Raw genomic sequence first — 22,338 nt, forward strand, 5'->3', positions numbered from 1 at the left:
GCTCACCGCTCCACCACCGCTCCCCACTCTAAACGCGCTCACCGCTCCACCACCGCTCCACACTCTAAACGCGCACGAGCGGAGACGCACATCGCGAGCCCGCTCCGCGCACACCGCGGATCCATTCCGCCTCTCCCTGCATCCTGCGCGGGGCTCCCGGTCGGCCCACGTGACCTCGGCCCCAGCAGGTGCGGCTCGCGCGCGCGGGGCCACGTGACCGAGCCCACGCAGGTGCGGCGAGTCCAGGGCCACGTGGGCACACCGAGAAGTCCCTGTACCCCTTCCACCGCCTCCAATACGTTTACCCCTCATCGCCTCCCCCAAGTGGGCTTACTTCAATTCTCCTGCCCCTCCACCCCACCTTTCACCCCCCACCTCCACCGCATCTCCCATCCGTGCATCCGAGTGAGGGAGCCTCGCAGAAGGGAGGGCTGCGGATGAGTGAGGGGAGCGCTGGGTTGGGGGGGGGAAGCATGGGGTGGGGGAGCAGGGAGGGAGTGCAGGAGGGAGCAGTGGGGGGGGGGGGTGCCCGCCGGTCCCCGCTCGGGCTGCGCCTCAGGCTGTGCCCGCGGCCGCGCATGCGCCCGCGAGCTTCTCACGGAGCGGATCCACGGGGAGGCCGGGTCCGCGACGGGGAGAGAGGGAGAGAGAGAGAGCGGGGAGAGAGGGAGTGGGGGGGGGGGTGCTCTAACTCATTACCCCTCGGGGTGCGCGGCTCCGCGTCAATAATTAATGGGCGTCGGCAAATTAGCGTTAAAGAGATGCTTTATTAGTGGGGAGGGATGGAGGGGAGGGGGAGCGGGGGGTGGAGGGGAGGGGGGAGCGGGGGGTGGGCGCGTGGAGGTTGCGGAACCAGGGACCCTCCGCGGGACCCGCACAGCGCGGAGACCGCGAGAAGCGAAAACAAAACCAACGGAACGGCCGGGAGAGGAACCCCAACGAATCGGCAGAGGTGGAGGACCTCCCCACGGCCCGCGGCTCGAACTTCATCTACTCCGCCCCGTCTGTCCGTCACTGCGGGCGTCTTAGCCGCACTAACCGGATACTAGAGGGGGGTGGGGAGGGTACGTTCGTCCTGGCAACAGCAAAACGCGTCTCGTGTTAGCGCAACGCCCGGCCACTCGTGCCAATGTAAGGGGGCGTCTCGCTGAGCTGTGCGTGCGTACGTTCGTAGGTGTGTGGGGCTGGGGGGGGCGGCTGTAATTTGAAAGTCCGATGTGGCCTTCAGTAGAGAGGTCCCTACCCCCACGCTTCGCAATGAAGGCGCCAAGCGAGGAGGCGAAACATAAACGAGTAACACCACGCGACCCCGCGACGGGGGTCCCACGAGCCCCTTGACCCCGCTCATGCCGAGGTCACGCCCCCCCCCGCCTCCTGAGCTCCGCTCGGGCCCACGTCCCCCCGGGGGGTCTCGGAGCCGTCGTCGCTCTCCTCCTCCTCCTTGTCCTCGTCCCCCTCGGCTCCTGTAAAACACGGGGCGCGCGGTGAGGGGGGGGGGGCTCCGTGTGTCTCAACCCTCGAGGTCAAACAAGCGAGGGGGGTCCCAGCGTGCGGAGGGGAGGGAGGGGGTTGGGTGGCCCCTCCACAACCCTCACGCCTCGCCCCCCCCCCCTCACCGCGTCGCCCCCTCGCCCTCTCACCGCCACGCGGCGGCGTCCACCGGCCTCGCGGTGCAGCTGCACGCCGCGCCTCGCACAGCGACGCGAGCGCTGACCCCGCCGCCCCCCTCCCTCCCTTCCCCACCCGCCCTCCTCTCTCAGCGGCCCCTCTCGTTCGGTGCGACCCAGAAGGGGCAACGTGCCGCTGGCCACCGGGGCCCCGAGCCACGCGCGATGGCGCCGGGGCCGTCGAGCGCGCGGCCGGTGCACAATGTGTCCCCCGCCGCGGCCTCGGGCAGCGCGACGGGTACCACGCCACCGTGCGCGCCCCGCGGGTGACGTGTCAGGGATCGACCGCCCGCTCACCCAACTCGGCCTCCAGGGAGTATCCGAGGCGCGAGTCCTTCCAGGCGAGGAGGCGCTCGAGGGCACCGCGAACAGGGCCCGAGGCGGGGCCCGAGGCGGGGCCCGAGGCGGGGCCGGGCCGCGCCAGGCCGGGGAGCGCCAGGTCGGCGGCGAGGGCCGGGAAGAGCAGCGCGGCGCGGGCCACGCCGCAGCGCGCGCGCACCTCCGTCAGCAGCGACTCGGAGAGGCCGCGGGGAGCCGAGGACGACGAGGCCCCCTCGGCGGGCCCCGCTCGGGCACGCTCCAGCGCCGCGTCCAGCAGGCGGCACGCGGCCTGCGCGGACCCCTGCGGCAAAGGCGACGCGCGCTCAGCGCGGGGTCTCGTCACGCCGGGGTTCGTGACTAACCGCCACCCCCCCCCCCACCAGCCTGGGATGTGACCCCGCGTGATGCGTGACAGGAGCTAATAAAGTGCGGTAATGAATGAGAGCGCGCGAGTCTCTAATTATACAGCGGAGGATGTAATCAGCGTGGATAATTCATCACGCGCGCGATGGCAGCGGCACTGCTCCTAAATACTGCCCCTAACACGACCCAAGTCCTATACCCCTAACACTCCTAACACGACCCAAGTCCTATACCCCTAACACTCCTAACACGACACAGTCCCATACCCCTAACCCTGACCCTAACTCTACCCTGGCACGACCCATACGCATGACCCTGACTCAAACTCAGTCCACGTCTCCCCCGTGCGCTCTGCTCCTCTGCGGGAGTGGGAGCGAGTCCACTGGAGCCCGCTGGGGCCCACTGGAGCCCGCTGGGGCCCACTGGAGCCCGCTGGGGCCCACTGGAGCCCGCTGGGGAGGGGGGGGGGCAGAGGGCGGCGCACCTTGGCGAGGTGGATGTCCGCCAGGCGACAGCTCGCGTCCAGCAGCTCCTCCTCCTGCCCCCCCGACTGCCGCGTCGCCTCCAGCAGCCGCTCCAGGGAACGCTGCGCCTCGGAGACGCGGCCCAGCCTGGAGCGCGCACGCACCTCGCTCATCACTCGCTCACTCACTCATAGACACCTCGCTCACTCGCTCGCTCACTCATAGACACCTCGCTCACTCATGCACACCTCACTCATCACTCGCTCGCTCACTCACTCGCTCACTCATAGACACCTCGCTCACTCATGCACACCTCACTCACTCATTCCTACGCCACTCAATCATTACGCACACACCCCTCACTCACTCATCAACAACGACAGTCGCCACCCGCCACTAACTATCGGTGATGTCACCACGGAACTTGTGCCAGGCTAGGTGCACCTTGAGGCCACGTGGAGTGTGGGACGCTTGCTGGCAGGTCATGGGACAGACCCAGGTGCCATTGGTTGACTGACTGATATGACTGGCAGATGCGCCACCTGTGCCCCCCACTCTGCTAACTCGCTGCGTGCGAGCCACCCGGCGCTCCTCTGCTCGCCGTTGTTGTTGGGAGGGCAACTTCCTCCCAATTGGCCAGCAGCGTCCTTCACGAGCCTCCTGCACAGAGGGCAATCTTGACACTGCTGGTACCGGTCATCGGCACGTCCACTCAGCTCCACATCCCCCCTGAACTACATCAGCTCCATCTCTTCTCTAGCCCATGCACCATCCTCATCCAATCATCCTCCCAGATACACATCAGTCAATACCCGTTATCCGGCCAAACATACCCTTTGGTTCCTTCGGTAAAGTCACGTAGGTATCAAATCAAATGAATCACGACGTTTCGGGCGCAACACAAGCGTCCATCATCAGCTGAGGAAAGCATGGTCTGCTGGGCGCTTGTGTTGCGCCCGAAACGTCGTGATTCATTTTATTTTCTACCTACGTGACTTTACCGAAAGAATCAAAGAGTATGGATTCCTGCAGTCACGAAAGCTTCAAATCAAGATCAAACATAATCTGTTTGGGTACGCCTCTACCCTCGCACTAAGTCACCCACCTCCGATTAGCACAGTTGGCTACGTACGGTACAAAAAAGTGTAAAATACGTACAAAGATCCCCGTATAGCCTTAACAGGCTGTTAGGGCAAGTCCTGTTAGCGAACACCTATGAACAGAGCACCCGAGAGGGTGGGTGGCCACCACCAGACCCGGCCGCCTTTGTCTCTTCAGTGGCGATGTTTATACATCGCACCAGGTACTGTACTCATTTGAGTCTGAATCGACCTAGGGGACGCCCCGAACCGGTTCAGGTAACCGTCACTGGTGTTGGCCGTGAGCGGGAATCGAACTCGTGTGGCACACCCAGCCCTCACAACAACTTACCCACACACACCGACTCACCCACACACACCAACTCACTCCCACACACACCAACTCACTCCCACACACACCAACTCACTCCCACACACACCAACTCACTCCCACACACACACTCCCACAGTGGAGCTTCCATCCCCCCTCCCTCCCCCTCCCACCACCCCTCCCCCCTCGCCCGCGCTTCCTCGTCGCGATCAATGTCGTCTCGGGCGGCTTCCCGTGGGATGGACGCGGGGCACGGGCTGCCCGACCTCGTCCCTCCACCTCCTCGCGACAGGAGGCGGCTCTGCCCTCAGGGACGCAAGCAGGGCGAAAGGCGTGCCCCCCCCGCCCCCCGTGTCTCTGTGTGGTCATTGCGTTACCTGTGTCCACTGTCCCCGTGTCTCTCTCTGTCCCACGTGTGTCTATCCCGGGTTCACGTATATCTCTGTCCCATGTGTCCCCGTGTCTCTGTCCAATGTGTTCCCATCCCGTGTCTCTGTCCCACGTGTTCTCTGTGTTCCCGTGTCTCTGTCCCACGTGTTATCTGTCTCCCTGTGTCTCTGTCCCACGTGTTCCCTGTGTCCCCGTATCTCTGTCTCATGTGTCCCCCGTGTCCCCCGTGTCCCCTGTCCCCAGGCGTCATTCCTCAATACTGGACGGGGATTTTCACGCACACAAAGACAAAGATCCCCGTATATAATTACCAGACCGTTGGGGCAAGTGCTGTTAGCGAGCACCTATAAAGCTCGGGACGGCACACGATGAGATAGGTGGCCAGCACCACGTCCCACCGCCTTTGTCTCCCCAGTGGCGGTGTTTACTACACACCGCACAGGTACTGTACTCATTTGAGGCTGAGTCAGCCTAGGGGAGGCCCAGAACCGGAAGAGATAATCGTCACTGATGGTGGCCGTGAGTGGGATTCAAATTATTGTCGCCGGGTTCGTAGCGCAGCGCGCTAACCACACACACACTCACACATACTGCAACACTCACATACTCAAACACACTCACACATGCACACATACTCAAACACACACACTCACATACTCAAACACACTCACATACTCCAACACTCACACACGCACACATACTCAAACACACTCACATACTCCAACACTCACACACGCACTCACAATCAAACAAACAAACGCACATACTCCCAACACTCACACACACACTCACATACTCAAACACTCACATAATCAAACAAACACACTAACATATACTCACATACTCATACAAACACAACAACAACCGCCATTCGCCACTAAGTGGCGGTGACAGCACCACGACGCTTGTGCCAGGCCATGTGCACCTTGAGGCCACATGAAGTGTCGAATGCCCGCTGGCAGGAGGTCACGGGGCAGACCCAGATGCCACAGGTCGACTGACTGAGACGACTGGCTGATGCACCACCTGTGCCCCCTACTGTGCCAACTTGCTGTGCTTTAGCCACCCGGCGCTCCGCTCGTTCTTGTGAGCGTCGCTCCTCCGCCCTCCGTTGTTGTTGGAGGGCGACTGCCTCCAACTGTACAGTAGCGTCCTTCACGAGCCTCCTCCACAGAGGCCGATCTTGACACCGCTGGTACCAGTCATCGGCAAGTCCACTCATCTCCACATCCTCCTGTACCACATCACTCCATCTCTTCTCTAGCCCGTGCCGCGCCCATTTCGCTTCCTCGAACAAAAGCTGTTTCGGCATGCAGTGGCTGGGCATGCGGGCTGCATGGCCCAGCCAGCGCAGCCTTGCCTGCCGAAGGAGCTCACCGATGGGACTTTGTCCAGATCTTTCAAGGATTTGTGAGCTCCTCACACAATCCAGCCTGGTTAAACCCAGGATGGATCGTAGGCAGGCCAGCCTAAATGTTTCTAACCGGCAAAGATGTTCCATTAGGGGGTTCCACGTTTCCAAGCGTAGAGAAGGGAAGGAATGACTGTGGCCGAGAAGACCAGAAGCTTCGTGCGGAGCGACAGACCAGGTAGCTTCCACGCAGCGTTACGCAACCGATGAAAAGATAATGTCGTTCGACTGATTCGGAGTGAGACCTCTGCTATTAAACCGGAGCCAGTCATGAGCACACTGCCCAGGTATGGGCAACTCTCCACTCTCTCCACAACTGCCCTATCACCAATTGGGAGTTGTGGGGGTGGAGTGTCCTATGGTACAAAATACCCAGGCAGGTGCTTAGTTTTGGTGGGGCTGATGGTAAGTCCCCACCTCTTAGTGGCAAGCTCCAGGTTCAGCAGCAGCGCCTCCAACTCCTCTCTGCGTGAGCAGCAATTACCAGATCATTGGCATACATAACATGGTTGAGCAATAAGGAGCCATCCCTTGACCGCACCCAGGCATCGATCAGCCTCCCATTGTATCTGTACCAGATGGAAATTCCTCCAGTACAGCTATTGAAGGCTTCACGAACTACGTGGTCGAAATAGATGTTAAATTATGTGGGAGCCAGAGGACATCCCTGTCGCATCCCAACGTGTGCAGGGAATGGCTCCGACTCCCGGCCACGTAGTTTTACTCGGGCCCGCTCACCAACAAACACACTCACATACTCAACAAACACACTCACATACTCAAACACACACACTCACATACTCAACACACACACACTCACATACTCAACACACACACACTCACATACTCAAACACACACACTCACATACTCAACACACACACTCACATACTCAAACACACACACTCACATACTCAACACACACATACTCACATACTCAACACACACACTCACATACTCAAACACACACACTCACATACTCAACACTCACATACTCAACACACACATACTCAAACACACACACTCACATACTCAAACACACACACTCACATACTTAACACACACACTCACATACTCAACACACACACTCACATACTCAAACACACACACTCACATACTCAACACACACACTCACATACTCAACACACACACTCACATACTCAAACACACACACTCACATACTCAACACACACACTCACATACTCAAACACACACACTCACATACTCAACACACACACTCACATACTCAACACACACACTCACATACTCAAACACACACACTCACATACTCAACACACACACTCACATACTCAACACACATACTCACATACTCAACACACACACTCACATACTCAAACACTCACATACTCACATACTCAAACACTCACACACTCACATACTCACATACTCAAACACACTCACATACTCAAACACTCACATACTCAACACACACATACTCAACACACACATACTCAAACACACACACTCGCATACTCAAACACACACACTCACATACTCAAACACACACACTCATATACTCAAACACACACATACTCAAACACACACACTCACATACTCAAACACACACACTCACATACTCAAACACACACACTCACATACTCAAACACACACACTCACATACTCAACACACACATACTCACATACTCAACACACACACTCACATACTCAACACACACATACTCACATACTCAAACACACACACTCACATACTCAAACACACACACTCACATACTCAAACACACACACTCACATACTCAAACACACACACTCAAATACTCAAACACACACACTCACATACTCAACACACACACTCACATACTCAACACACACACTCACATACTCAACACACACATACTCACATACTCAAACACACACACTCACATACTCAACACACACATACTCACATACTCAAACACACACACTCACATACTCAACACACACACTCACATACTCAACACACACACATACTCAACACACACATACTTACATACTCAAACACACACACTCACATACTCAAACACACACACTCAAATACTCAAACACACACACTCACATACTCAAACACACACACTCACATACTCAAACACACACACTCACATACTCAAACACACACACTTACATACTCAAACACACACACTTACATACTCAAACACACACACTCACATACTCAAACACACACACTCACATACTCAACACACACATACTCAAACACACACACTCACATACTCAACACACACATACTCAAACACACACACTCACATACTCAAACAGACACATACTCAAACACACACACTCACATACTCAACACACACACACTCACATACTCAACACACACACTCACATACTCAACACACACACACACATACTCAACACACACATACTTACATACTCAAACACACACACTCACATACTCAAACACACACACTCAAATACTCAAACACACACACTCACATACTCAAACACACACACTTACATACTCAAACACACACACTTACATACTCAAACACACACACTCACATACTCAAACACACACACTCACATACTCAAATACACACACTTACATACTCAAACACACACACTCACATACTCAAACACACACACTCACATACTCAAACACACACACTCACATACTCAAACACACACACTCACATACTCAAACACACACACTCACATACTCAAATACACACACTTACATACTCAAACACACACACTCACATACTCAAACACACACACTCACATACTCAAACACACACACTTACATACTCAAACACACACATACTCAAACACACACACTCACATACTCAAACACACATACTCAAACACACACACTCACATACTCAAACACACACACTCACATACTCAAACACACACACTCACATACTCAAACACACACACTTACATACTCAAACACACACATACTCAAACACACACACTTACATACTCAAACACACACACTCACATACTCAAACACACACACTTACATACTCAAACACACACATACTCAAACACACACACTTACATACTCAAACACACACACTCACATACTCAAACACACACACTCACATACTCAAACACAAACATACTCAAACACACACACTCACATACTCAAACACACTTACATACTCAAACACACACACTCACATACTCAAACACAAACATACTCAAACACACACACTCACATACTCAAACACACACACTTACATACTCAAACACAAACATACTTAAACACACTCACATACTCCAACCCTCGCAAATGCACTCACATAATAAAAAAAACACACTCACATACTCCAACACACACATAATCAAAAGACACACTCACATACTCCAACACTCACACACACACTCACATACTCCAACACTCACACACACATACTCCAACACTCACACACACACTCACATATTCCAACACTCACGTAATAAAACAAACACACTCACATATTCCCACACTCATACACACACATACCCCAACACTCACACATACTCACATAATCCAATAATCACACACACACATACTCCAACACACACTCACATACTCCAACACTAACACACGCACTCGCATAATCAAACAAACACACTCACATACTCCAACACTCACACACACATACTCCAACAATCACACACGCACTCACATAATTAAAAGACACACTCACATACTCCAACACTCACACACACTCACATACTCCAACACTCACACACACTCACATACTCCAACACTCACACACAATCACATAATCAAGCAAACACACTCACATACTCCAACACTCACATACACACTCACATACTCCAACAATTACACACACACTCACATAATCAAACCAACACTCACATACTCCAACACTCACACACTCACATAATTAAACAAACACACTCACATACTCCAACACTCACATACACACTCACATACTCCAACACTCATACACTCACATAATCAAACCAACACTCACATACTCCAAAACTCACACACACACTCACATTCTCCAACACACACACACACACTCACATACACCAACACACACACACATAATCAAAAGACACACTCACACACTCCAACACTCACACACACACTCATACTCCAACAATCACACATGCACTCACATAATTAAAAGACACACTCACATACTTCAACACTCACACACACACTCACATACTCCAACACTCACACACACTCACATAATCAAATAAACACTCACATACCCCAACACTCACACACACACTCATATAATCAAACAAACACACTCACATACTCCAACACTCACAAACACACTCACATACTCCAACACTCACATACACACTCACATTCTCCAACACTCACACACACTCACATAATCAAACAAACACACTCACATACTCCAACACTTACACACACACTCACATTCTCCAACACTCACACACACTCACATAATCAAACAAACACACTCACATACCCCAACACTCACATACACGGTACGCGCGTTCTGTTCCGGCAGTGATCGCCCAGATGGGACCGGCAGCGCTTATTACCTGAGCCGGGAAAACAAACACGACCCCTTCTCTCCCCCACCCCCCCAAACCCGCCACGCACCCCCATCACGCCGTCTCCCTCCGTCTCTGCGCCAGCTGAGATATGAGCGCTCCGTCCCGTCCCGTGGGCACGGCGAGGATCGCCCGAGTAATAACGCGTGCGTCGCGGCGCGGGCCGAGGGGTTAAGAGCAATAACATCGTGGCCCTGTTTGCCCATGCGCCTCCACATCGATCGCATCGCCGCCGCGATCTAAAGACGGCCGAGGGCCGCGGGATTAAACAACGGGGACCACCTCCTGACCTGACACGGCGTCTACCCCCAACCCCACCCCCCACGAAACAACAACAACCACGACCACGACCACCACCGCCACAACCAGCAGCGGCCTCTACCAGTCGGCAGCAGTAGCAGCAACATGGACATCAGCAGAAGCATCATGAGTATTATCAGCAACAGTAGCTGATTCATCATCATCAGTAGCGTAAATATTCGAGCCGTAGCAGACGAAAAAATATCAAGAGCGGCAGCAGAATCACCATCGTGAGCAGCATTATCACCAATCATCACCATCATCAGCATCATCAGCATGCTCCGGGTCATTACCATTCATCATCGACATTCATCATCAACATCATCAGCGAGAGCTCTGCGAGTGGTTTGTGAAGTCGCCAGGCGATGTGACCCACAGCCTCGACTCTCACAGCCGGATTATCGCAGTTGCAAAAGTAGTAGCTACACATGTAGTAGCTACACATGTAGTAGCTACACATGTAGTAGCTACACATGTAGTAGCTACACATGTAGTAGCTACACATGTAGTAGCTACACAAGTAGCTACGGACCCCGCACTTTCAAGGGCCCTGGGCTAAATGCTTTCAACATATCAATTCCTATTCAGTGATACTGCACTTGCTCTATTACTATAGTAATATACCACCTTCAACTTTTATGAACGACTGGGTGTTTAAGGTTAGTGATTTGTCGTATTATCTGGCTGTATAGCAAATGAAAAAATACAAATACTTTACTATGCAAGTAAAGATTTGCGTTTTAATATTTTTTTTTTTATTTAGGGCCCCTTCATAGCGTATGCTACAGGCCCCGCACTAGCTTAATCCGGCACTGCTCACACACCCCCGACCACTACCCCCCTCGGACCCCTTTCCCAGCTCGACCCTGGTCGCCGGGGCCCCCACTGGTACCTGAGCAGCGCCTCCGCCACAGAGCGCGTGGCGCGGGCCCTCGCGGCCGCGTCCTTCAGCGCCACGGACAACTCCTCGGCGGCGAGCAGGCGCTGCGGGGCGCACAGGGCAGGGGGCGTGGGCAGCGGGGTCACGGGTCACCGGGGCAGGGAGCAGAGGGGCAGTGGGTCGCAGGGCAAGAGGGGACGGGGATTGCTAGGTGGCGGGGGGGGACGAGGGGATCCAGGAGGAGGCGTCACGCCATTAGCGGCGGGGGTCAGTTTCTCGGCGCAGGCGCTTTCAGGCGCGTGCGTCCATGCAGGTGAGCTCAGGTGAGCGTCCCGAAGTAGAGGAGAGTATCTCAGCACAGGTACACTCGGGGGTCCCGGTGGAGGTGAGCGCAGGTGACAACCTCTCAATAGAGGCGCGCTCGTGTCGGTGGTAGTAGAGGCGCGCTCGGATAAGAAGCTCAACACAGGTGAGCGTCTCTCAGTCCAGGCTGGCGACTTTGTTGATAAGAGTTGTGCGCCCTGCAGCGCAGACACCGGTCCCACTCACCTTCCTCACCTTTCAGCCCCCCTCACTCCCGCCCTTCATCGCCCCCCCCCCCCCGCACGCCGACACCGTGGCTCATGATTAATGTAGAGGCGCGATCGCCGTAAGCAGTAGCGCAGCGGCTTCTGTAGGAGCGAGCGTGATTAAAGATTAAAACTAAACTCACATTTTTCTTCTGCCTTCAAGTAATGGAATGCGCAGAATAAATGATTAATTCCGTTTCAGATGGGGGCATTATCAGCCGGCCCGTCGGGGCCACACGGGCACTCAAGCACGCAACTTCTCACTCGCGGACGCCGCGCGGCTCCTGCTGTCCCACCGGACCCAGACCCTAACCCAGTCTCTCGTCCCCATGAACCCAGAGCCGGTCTCTAACTCAGATCTAGACTCTCACTCAGACACACGTTCCCACGAACCAGTCCCAAGGCATAAAACCCGCAGAGTTCGACTTAGACCCGTCCAATTCTCGTGCACCTGTCCAGGCAAATGAGTTCGAAGGTTTTTCTTGTCTCTCACCCAGGCCCCTGTTGTGTACCTCCCCGTCTCACGCCCCGTGGAACTGTCATCTCACTTTCATCTCTGATGCCTGTACTTATTGCGCCCAGGTCTCCCTTGAATTAGAGTCTGAATTTGGGCTCTCAGCTGCTTATGAATAAAGCGGCGTCTGCGTCGTAGCAGCATCCACGCAGTCAGCGCGCAGAAATCCGGGCGCCGCGCTTAGCAGCTCACGTCACAGCAAAGAGTAAACGCGGCCGAAGACACGGCGCAGACTTAATTCGACGTAACGAAACATCAATAATGCATAACGCGAACGCAACGGGTCGGGCAGATCGGGCAGCAGGGCGGCGCTGGGCACGGCTCGCCGTCTCGGCTGGCGCTTCCCCCACGCCGCCCTCACGATGACCGCGACGCAAAGTCAATGCAACGTCTTCGCATCGGGAGCAAAACCGCTTGGACACAGAGCAGGGAACAAAATATATTAACACCATAAATCACCCCGAGCGCAGTGCCCCATCCCATCAGACATCACAAGCTAAGCAGGGTTGGGCCTCGTGTGAGTCAGTATCTCAAACCATGCACCACGTGGAGACGTCACTGCGCAATTGTCGCATTCGCCGCAGCTGCAGGGTTCCACGTGTTCACCATGAGGCTACTCCCGAAGCCGTCTACGGACATCTGAGACGAAAAGAGCTTTACAGTTCACCCGACTCCTCCGGTGGAAATAAATATTCTGATTCTGATTCATCAACCTCCACTTGGGCACAGACGCGCTGCTCAGCAACTCCCGGCCACCACACGACACGAGAATGGGGAGAGTTCGCGTGTCCATACAATCGGCCCTGTGGCAGTGGAGGATCGGGGGAGGGAGGGAAGAGGGGTACGATGAGAGCAATCACCCCCCCCTCCTCCCACCTTTGAGGCCTCCAAAAACTCGGGAAATACAACGAATGCGTATATTTTTTATGAGTGTAGGGCCCTATTAAAAAAAACCCCTTTACATTTCGGGATCGCCCTCCCCACCACCTCCCCGCCCCCCCCCTCGGGAGGTTTATCGATCCCCCGCGGTAGGCGAGGATGGTACCTGCAGTGCCGAGTCGGTGTCGCCCGTGTCCAGCAGCGCCAGGCCGAGCCAGTAGGAGGCCTCCTGCTGTGCGCGGCTCTCCTGCCCTGCGCCCACCACGCAAAGTTCATGACCCCCCGGGAGAGGGAGGGGGGGTGGGGCCGGGGGTCAACGTTCAGATTCCGTCTCGAGAGTCTGAGCCACGCTTCATAGTTCCCCTTGTGAGACAGACGCAGCTTGAAACGGAAAGTTTAAAGCGACGCGCGACAAAATCCTAGCGGCTGAACTAGGACGGCGGTGCAGATTCACGAGCGATTCCACATCTGCGTTGCGGCTCCTCTATCGGCGCCGTTTAGTTTTGACTCTGCGGAGTGAACTCGGCAACTTGTTGTCCCGCGGCACTGGCCACGGCGTCAGGCGGTCTGTCGAGCGCCGCCTGGCGGCTGGCCGAGGTTCGTGTCAGCGACTTCAGCTTTTAAAAGAGATGGACTCCTCGCAGCCCCCCCCCTTCTTCCTCGCGTTGTTCCCGCTGTGGCACAAGGTCCGCTTTTCGGCATTGTCTTCTCCATTTGGCTCGGTCCAGGGCATCTTCGGGGGATGCGTTGACCGTCTTCATGTCTTCCTTTATTCGATCCATCCATCGCTTCTTCGGACGTCCGCGTGGACGGCGGCCCTCTGGCTCAATACGCATGGCAGTCGTGAGCCAGAGGGCCGCCGTCCACGCGGACGTCCGAAGAAGCGATGAAGCCCCCCCCCCCCCCCCGAATACTCAAAAGCCCAGGGGGGGGGGGGTGTACGTGGCTGCTCGATAAAAAACAGCTGTCTGGGTCGCCCCTCCGCGGCCTTAGGGTCCCTCACCGTGACGGGCGAGGCTCAGGGCTTCCTGCAGGGGCCCCAGCGACTCATGGGCCTCTCCTCTATCCAGGGCCCGGCGGCCGAGCTCCGTGAGGAGGCGGCTGAGCAGGGTGGAGGAGCGCGCCTCGTGCTCCCGTCCCGACGCGTCCCGCCAACCCTGGGCCCGCACCAGCGCGTGGTAATCCCGCAGAACCGGCAGGGCCCCCTCCAGGTCCCCTGCATGACACAGGAGTCAGCTCCAAAAAGTTAAAAAGTGTTGTCGTTCTGTGATAAACACCAAGAACTAATCACAGCTATCCCAGGGCACTTATTTCATGCCCCCCACCCCCAAGACTTACGCCCACAAAACCACACGTAGGTCACCTCACTCTACTCCCCTCCGCGCACTCCCCTAGCTCACCCCTCTCATCTCACTCTGCTCCCCTCTCGACGCACTCTCCGCCCCAGCAGACAATGCTCTCCGTGGCAGCTCTCAGTCAAGCGTCGCTCAGCGAGAGTTCGTTAGTTCTCTTCTGCTGCCCCCATCGTCCGGAACTCCCTTCCCTTCCCAGCCGTCTGTGTTGTCGACTCCATACTCAGGGCCCTTCTCCTCTGCCTATGACTGCCTCGTCTGCCTATAAATAAACATGCACACCGTTTCTCTCCGGCGTCTTGGCATGGGGGTTACACTTGACGCCAAAAGTACACGCATCACGTGGGTCGTTACCCCTGAGAATCACGGTCGAACGAGATTGCGAGTGTCTCACGGCCATGCAATGGATTCCCATGTTGTAAATAACTCGGCTCTACTCACTGGAGTGTCTCTCCAGCAGCTACTGCTGCTGCCCATGGCTCAGGTCGAATGTAAGGAGTCAGCTCCAAAAGTGTTGTATTTCGATGATAAACACCGGGAACTAATCACAGCTATCCCAGGGCATTATTATTTCAATTACTAAGGGAGGGGGGGGGGCGTTGTTTACTAAGTGGTGGACAGTCCATTGCTACAATGCATACTCATGTCGTGACCCCCCCCCCCATCCTCGTTTCTGCCCGAGTAGATTCGCCCTTCCTTGCCTGCTGCGTTCGTCCTTGTTCGCTACAGACCAATGTTTCTGTGCCTCAGTTTCCTGGGGTTCCCTCTCGGTGTCTTGGGATTCCCCAGTGGGGTTTCAGCAGGGGTAGCACGCATTTGCACTCTCGGAAGGGGCATGCAAAAAAAAGCCAATGAATTCCCACCGAAGAGGAACTTCCAAATCACGCGCGAAGCTGCCAATCACCGGCCAGAGTGCGGTTACTTCCAGGGATGCCAAATCGGGCGTGCCAAGGAAAAATACCGGACATCGGTGAAAGCGAGCTTCATAGCTCATCGGATTCTTCTAGTCTAAATAAAGATACTGATTTTGGAATCCGTACCGGTTCAGATGTCACTCACCACTGATGTTAGCAGTGGCCGGGAATCGCACTCGGCTCGCTGGGTCCACGGTGCACTGCGCGAGCCACTTTGCCACGCGAATAAAGTGCACGTTTATATCACGCACATTAAACGCTGAATGAGAATACACTTCATAAAACCACGTGCGTGTCGTTTTAGCGTGTGGAGTCTCAGGCCCTGGACAAATTCCCCATACCCCCCCCCCCCGCCACCACCGGCCCCTTAGCAGGTTCCCCGAGTCGGTGAGGGCTCTCACCGTGGCCGTGCCGCGCCTCCCCGAGCCGTGCCAGGGCCTCGGCCTCGCGTGGCCCCCCGCCTGCCTCGCGCGCCGCCTCCAGGCACAGGTGCAGGGCGCGTCCCTCCAGCCACGGCGCCACGCCACTGCCCCTGAAGCGCTCGGCCATGGAGAGCAGCGTCTGGCACTGTGCGTCTGCGTCTCCTGGCATCGCGGGCAGCGTGCGCACGCACATCTTTAACATCGCCACCATCGACACTGCCATCATCATCATCATTAACCATCAATGCTACCCATCACCATAGTCGATATCAATACCACGATAATCATCACCACTGATATCACCACCTATGCTACCATCACCTTCCACACTACCATGACCGTCAACACCACTAACATGGACATCATCAACAACAGCGTCGGCAACAACAATCACCACCACCCTCACCAGCTACGCTCGCCTTCCTGCACCACCAACCCAACCCAGCTGTGCCCTCCACCCCCCATTCAGTACTAACCCAGCCGCGCCCCCCATGGACTACCAAACGAATTGTGCCCGCATCTCCCAACCAAATCGACGCTACCGTGCCCCCCCCCCCCCAATTTCCCCCGCCGCGTGCACTACCGGCCCGTGCCGCGTCCTCCGCGCGGCTGAGCAGGGCCGCCAGGTCGCGCAGCTCCCGCGGATGCTGCTCCAGGGGCGGCTCCAGGGCGAGCGCGGAGCCGGGGTCCGCGGCGAGGCGCGCGGCGCGCCGCTCCCGCACGGCGCGGAACAGCTCCGTGAAGGCGCCCACGTGACCATCACGGAGCAGGGAGGTGCACACGTCACGCAGCGGGTCCACGTGCAGCCTGCGCACCCAGCACATGCAAGGATCGACACCCAGCACAAGCAAGGGTCGACACGCAGCACGGGTCGACACCCAGTCACCCAGCACACGCACGGGTCGACATCCAGCACACGCACTGGACACGGCAACACATGGGTACACGAGTATATAGAGATAGGCACCCACCTAGGGTTTCCGCCTGTCCAGGTTTGACTCGGACAGTCCGAGAATTGGCGGCTGCATTTGGTATTTGGGTGGCAGCAATAGATGTGTACCGAGATCTGGTGGGGTATCTGTTGTGCTCAACTTGATCGCAGTCGGCTGCACGGTGTTGACAGGCACCAGCAACTCTGTTGTACTCATGGCGCGCCACCACGGGAGAGGGGAGTGGAGTCAAGGGCGTTGTCATTCGTGGGACAATAGCACGTGAGAGGGAAGAGAGAAGATAAATAATGGAAATAAGAAGAAAGGCGTGGACAAAGAATGGAGAAACAGGATCACAGGGGTCAGGAGAGATGAGGTATAGGTGGGGGGGCTGTGTGTGCAGTATAGGCCGATGATTGGTACCAGCCGTGTCAAGATCGACCTCTGTGGAGGAGGCTCGTGAAGGACGCTACTGGACAGTTGGAGGCAGTCGCCCTCCAACAACAACGAGAGGCAGAGGAGCTACGCTCACAACAACGAGCGGAGCGCCGGGTGGCTAAAGCACAGCAAGTTGGCACAGTAGGGGGCACAGGTGGTGTGCATAGGCCAGTCATTTCAGTCAGTCGACCCGTGGCACCTGGGTCTCTCCGGTGACCTCCTGCCAGCGGGCGTTCGACACTTAACGTGGCCTCAACGTGCACCTAGCCTGGCACAAGCGCCATGGTGACGTCACCGCCACTTAGTGGCGAATGGCGGTTGTTGTAGCACGGTTGGTTAAGAAGTGTAGCGGTTAACGCACTGCGCTACGAACCCGGCGACCCAAGTTCGATTTGCGATCACGACCAGCACCGGTGACGATTACCTGAACCAGTCCTGAGCCTACCCTAGGTCGGCTCAGCCTCAAATGAGTACCTGGTGCGGTGTGTAAACATTGCCGCCGGGGGGACAAAGGCGACCGGGCGTGGTGCTGGCCACCCACCCCCTCATGTGCCACGCCGGCCTTCATAGGTGTCGCTAACAGCACTTGCCCGAACAGTCTGTTAAAGGATATTACGGGGGGTCTTTGTGCGGTACAGGTGTGTGTGTGTGTGTGACCCTAATTTGTGCGTACGCCACTCTCTCGGTGCGGGGGAGGCGCCGCTCGCTCTCGACTTCAGTGGGGGGCGAATCCAGCACCGGACCCCCGCCCCGTCTCCGCGCCGCCCTGCGGGGTCAGAGGAGAGGGGGGAGGGCGCCCTGGAGAACACGAGAAACCACTGGGAGAGGGGTCAAGACCCCCTTGCCTGAACCCCTCTCACCTGAACCCCCCCCGCCCCGAACCTGAACCCTCTCGCACTTGAACCTCCTTTCACTTGAACCCCCCCCCCCACACGGCCCCTCCTCACCTGAACCGCTCTCACCTGAACTCCCCTCCCCTGAAACCCTCCTCGTCTGAACTCCTCTCACCTGAACTCCCCTCCCCTGAACCCTTCCTCGTCTGAACTCCTCTCACCTGAACTCCACTCACCGGAACCTCTCTCACGCGAACCCCTCCTTACCTGAACCCTCTCACCAAACCCCCCCCCCTCACCTGAACCCCCTCGCAACTGAACCCTCTCTCATCTGAAGCCCTTTAACCTGAACCCCCTTCAACTTCTTCCCGCTCACCTCCGATTAGCACGGTTGGCTACGTACGGTGCGAAAGACGCTCAACATACGTACACACTCACATGAACTCCCTTCCTCACCTGAACCCCCCTCACCTGAAGCCCCTTCACCTGAACCCCCTTCACCTGAACCCCCTTCACCTGCACCCCCTCTCACCTGTGAGTGGTGCGGCCCCCGGCCTCAGCTCCCCGGGCCCCCAGACTCGCGGGACCCCTGTGCTGGGAGTTCCCCTTGGTGGGGGTCGTCCCTGATCCCTTCCCTCCCTGGGCCCCCGATCGGGCCTCGGAGCCCTTCACGATGGGCGGCAAGGTGAGCATCTGGAGAGCATCGGAAAGACGACGACGATGTCGATGTTTCTGTTGATGATGACGGTAAATAATGATGATGATGATGGTGATTATGATGGCGAAAATGATGATGGTGATTATGATGATGATGACGATTATGATGGCGATAATGCTGATGATGATTATGATGGCGATAATGATGATGGTGATTATGATGATGATGACGATTATGATGGCGATAATGCTGATGGTGATTATGATGGCGATAATGTTGATGGTGATTATGATGATGGTAATGATGACGATAATGATGATGGTGATTATGATGGTGATAATGATGATTATGATGGCGATAATGAGGATGGTGATTATGATGGCGATAATGCTGATGGTGATTATGATGGCGATAATGCTGATGGTGATTATGATTGCGATAATGCTGATGGTGATTATGATGGCGATAATGCTGATGGTGATTATGATGGCGATAATGATGATTATGATGGCGATAATGCTGATGGTGATTATGATGGCGATAATGCTGATGGTGATTATGATGATGGTAATGATGACGATAATGATGATGGTGATTATGATGATGGTAATGATGACGATAATGCTGATGGTGATTATGATGATGGTAATGATGACGATAATGATGATGGTGATTATGATGATGGTAATGATGACGATAATGATGATGGTGATTGTGATGGCGATAATGATGATGACGGTAAATGATGATGGTGATTATGTTGATTTGAAGCTTTCGTGACTGCAGGAATCCATACTCTTTGGTTCTTTCGGTAAAGTCACCACGTAGGTAGAAACAAATAGATGACGACGTTTCGATCGCCACACAAGCAATCGTCCTCTATTTTTTATTTAATTTTTCTACCTACGTGACTTTACCGAAAGAACCAAAGAGTATGGTGATTATGTTGATGGTGATGATGGCAATTATGATGGTGATGAGGGCAATGATGATGATATGCAGTAGCTGTCATTGTACTGCAACCGTTGTTGTTGATGATGATGATGATGCTAATTATGTCGAGTTGTTAATGATAGTGGTGATGATGTTGGTGTGCAGTGTGTTGGTGATGTGGCTGATGCTGTAGAGTCGCTGCGGCTTGCTGATGATGATGTACACACAGGTGATGATGTAGCTGCTGATGATGATGTAGCTGCTGATGATGATGTACACACAGGTGATGATGTACACACAGGTGATGATGTAGCTGCTGCTGATGATGTACACACAGGTGATGATGTAGCTGCTGATGATGATGATGTACACACAGGTGATGATGTAGCTGCTGATGATGATGATGTACACACAGGTGATGATGTACACACAGGTGATGATGTAGCTGCTGATGATGATGTACACACAGGTGATGATGTACACACAGGTGATGATGTAGCTGCTGATGATGAGTGTACCTTGTCTCTTTCAGTTCGCTGTCCCTCTCGGGGTCTCTGTCCCCCTGTCCCTCTCGGGGTCTCTGTCCCCCTGTCCCTCTCGGGGTCCCTGTCCCCCTGTCCCCCTGTCTCTGTCCCCCTGTCCCTCTCGGGGTCTCTGTCCCCCTGTCCCTCTCGGGGTCTCTGTCCCCCTGTCCCTCTCGGGGTTTCTGTCCCCCTGTCCCTCTCGGGGTCCCTGTCCCCCTGTCCCTGTCTCTGTCCCCCTGTCCCCCTCTCGGGGTCTCTGTCCCCCTGTCTCTGTCCCCCTGTTCTTGTCCCCCTGTTCCTCTCTGTCTCTGTCCCCCTGTCCTTGTCCCCCTGTTCCTCTCTGTCTCTGTCCCCCTGTCCTTGTCCCCCTGTTCCTCTCTGTCTCTGTCCCCCTGTCCTTGTCCCCCTGTCCCTCTCGGGGTCTCTGTGCCCGCGTCTCCAACAGCAGCGGCAGCAGCAGCAGGAGGCGGCTGACGCGCGTCCCTCGTGTATCCAGGCAACGCCGAGTCACGTGGCGGTGACGTCACGAGCGCGGGAAATAAAAAAAAAACTTCAAAGCAGAGGGCAGGGTCAGTGACATGGCGAGGGGTCAAAGGGCAGGGTCAATGACATGGCGAGGGGTCAAAGGGCAGCGTCAGTGACATGGCGAGGGGTCAAAGGGCAGGGTCAGTGACATGGCGAGGGGTCAAAAGGCAGGGTCAGTGACATGGCGAGGGGTCAAAGGGCAGGGTCAGTGACATGACGAGGGATCAAAGGGCAGGGTCAGTGACATGGCGAGGGGTCAAAGGGCAGGGTCAGTGACATGGCGAGAGGTCAAAGGGCAGGGGCAGTGACACCGTCGCTGTGTCCCTGTCTCCCCTCTGGTCAAAGTGGCAACTGGGTCATCGGTCACCTCGGGAGGTCCTCGACAGCCCCTTATCAGACCCCTTCCCCCCCTCCCCGCCGGGTCCCTGCGCTCCACTCCACTGTCCACTCGCAGCGAGTGCCCCTCCACGCCCTCAACTCCTCTGACCCGTCCCAGCGAATGCTGCGAGCCGAACACCACCCCGAGCCCCGGCTCCTCCCGTCAGTGGCGGCTACCTGACCCCCCCCCCCCCGCACTGCCCGTGCCACCCCCCCCCCCCCATCTCGCCAGCCCCCCACTGCCCCCCCCACCCCCTCGGCTGGATGAAAGCGAGTCTCGCGCAGGGGCCGTGGGGGGGGGGTCTCGTCGGAGCCCCCCTCGAGGTTCCGCGAGCTCTCCGTGCTGTTTCATCTGCGCGCGCTGACTGACAGCGCTTTGAACGCCGCGAGCTCATTAACATAGCGGCGGCGGTGCGGGGAGCGAGAGAGACGCGGAGAGAGAGAGACACGGAGAGAGAGACACGGAGAGAGAGACACGGAGAGAGAGATACGACGAGAGACAGGGAAAGAACGAGAGACACGGAGAGAGAGAGACGCGGAAAGAGAGTAGGACGGCAAGAGAAACAGACTCGGAGAGAGACACACACGGCGAGAGAGACACTGCAAGAAGAGACACGGCGAGGGAGATTCGTAGAGAAAGACAGGTGGGGAGAGAGACAGGTGGAGAGATGGCTCGGTGACACAGTCCAGGCTCGACAGATTTACATCTCTAAGAGCTTTGTGACGTGTG

At 55.8% G+C, this 22,338-nt stretch overlaps 1 protein-coding gene across 3 annotated transcripts; it reads right to left on the reverse strand.

Annotated features, from left to right (window-relative positions):
- Positions 1-757: 757 nt before the first annotated feature.
- TTC29 (tetratricopeptide repeat domain 29) lies at positions 758-20,980 on the reverse strand. 3 transcript variants are annotated; one of them, XM_078864724.1, is made up of 12 exons: positions 20,700-20,980; positions 19,123-19,283; positions 18,431-18,523; positions 16,974-17,197; positions 16,370-16,552; positions 14,706-14,918; positions 13,869-13,954; positions 11,753-11,844; positions 2,836-2,962; positions 2,268-2,289; positions 1,965-2,046; positions 758-1,463 (listed from the first exon to the last, which is right to left on the reverse strand). In XM_078864724.1, exons 2-12 carry the CDS (start codon positions 19,281-19,283, stop codon positions 1,046-1,048), a joined length of 1,701 nt encoding a protein of 566 aa, XP_078720850.1. In that variant the 5' UTR covers positions 20,700-20,980; the 3' UTR covers positions 758-1,045. The 3 variants fall into 3 exon arrangements, with proteins under 3 accessions (XP_078720850.1, XP_078720849.1, XP_078720848.1); XM_078864723.1 differs by having other exon boundaries at positions 1,250-1,463; positions 1,965-2,277; XM_078864722.1 differs by having other exon boundaries at positions 1,250-1,463; positions 1,965-2,289.
- Between the last annotated feature and the right edge of the window lie 1,358 nt (positions 20,981-22,338).

Source organism: Lampetra fluviatilis, chromosome 19 (genome assembly GCF_964198595.1).
Source record: "Lampetra fluviatilis chromosome 19, kcLamFluv1.1, whole genome shotgun sequence".
In the NCBI taxonomy this organism is placed as follows: domain Eukaryota; kingdom Metazoa; phylum Chordata; class Hyperoartia; order Petromyzontiformes; family Petromyzontidae; genus Lampetra; species Lampetra fluviatilis.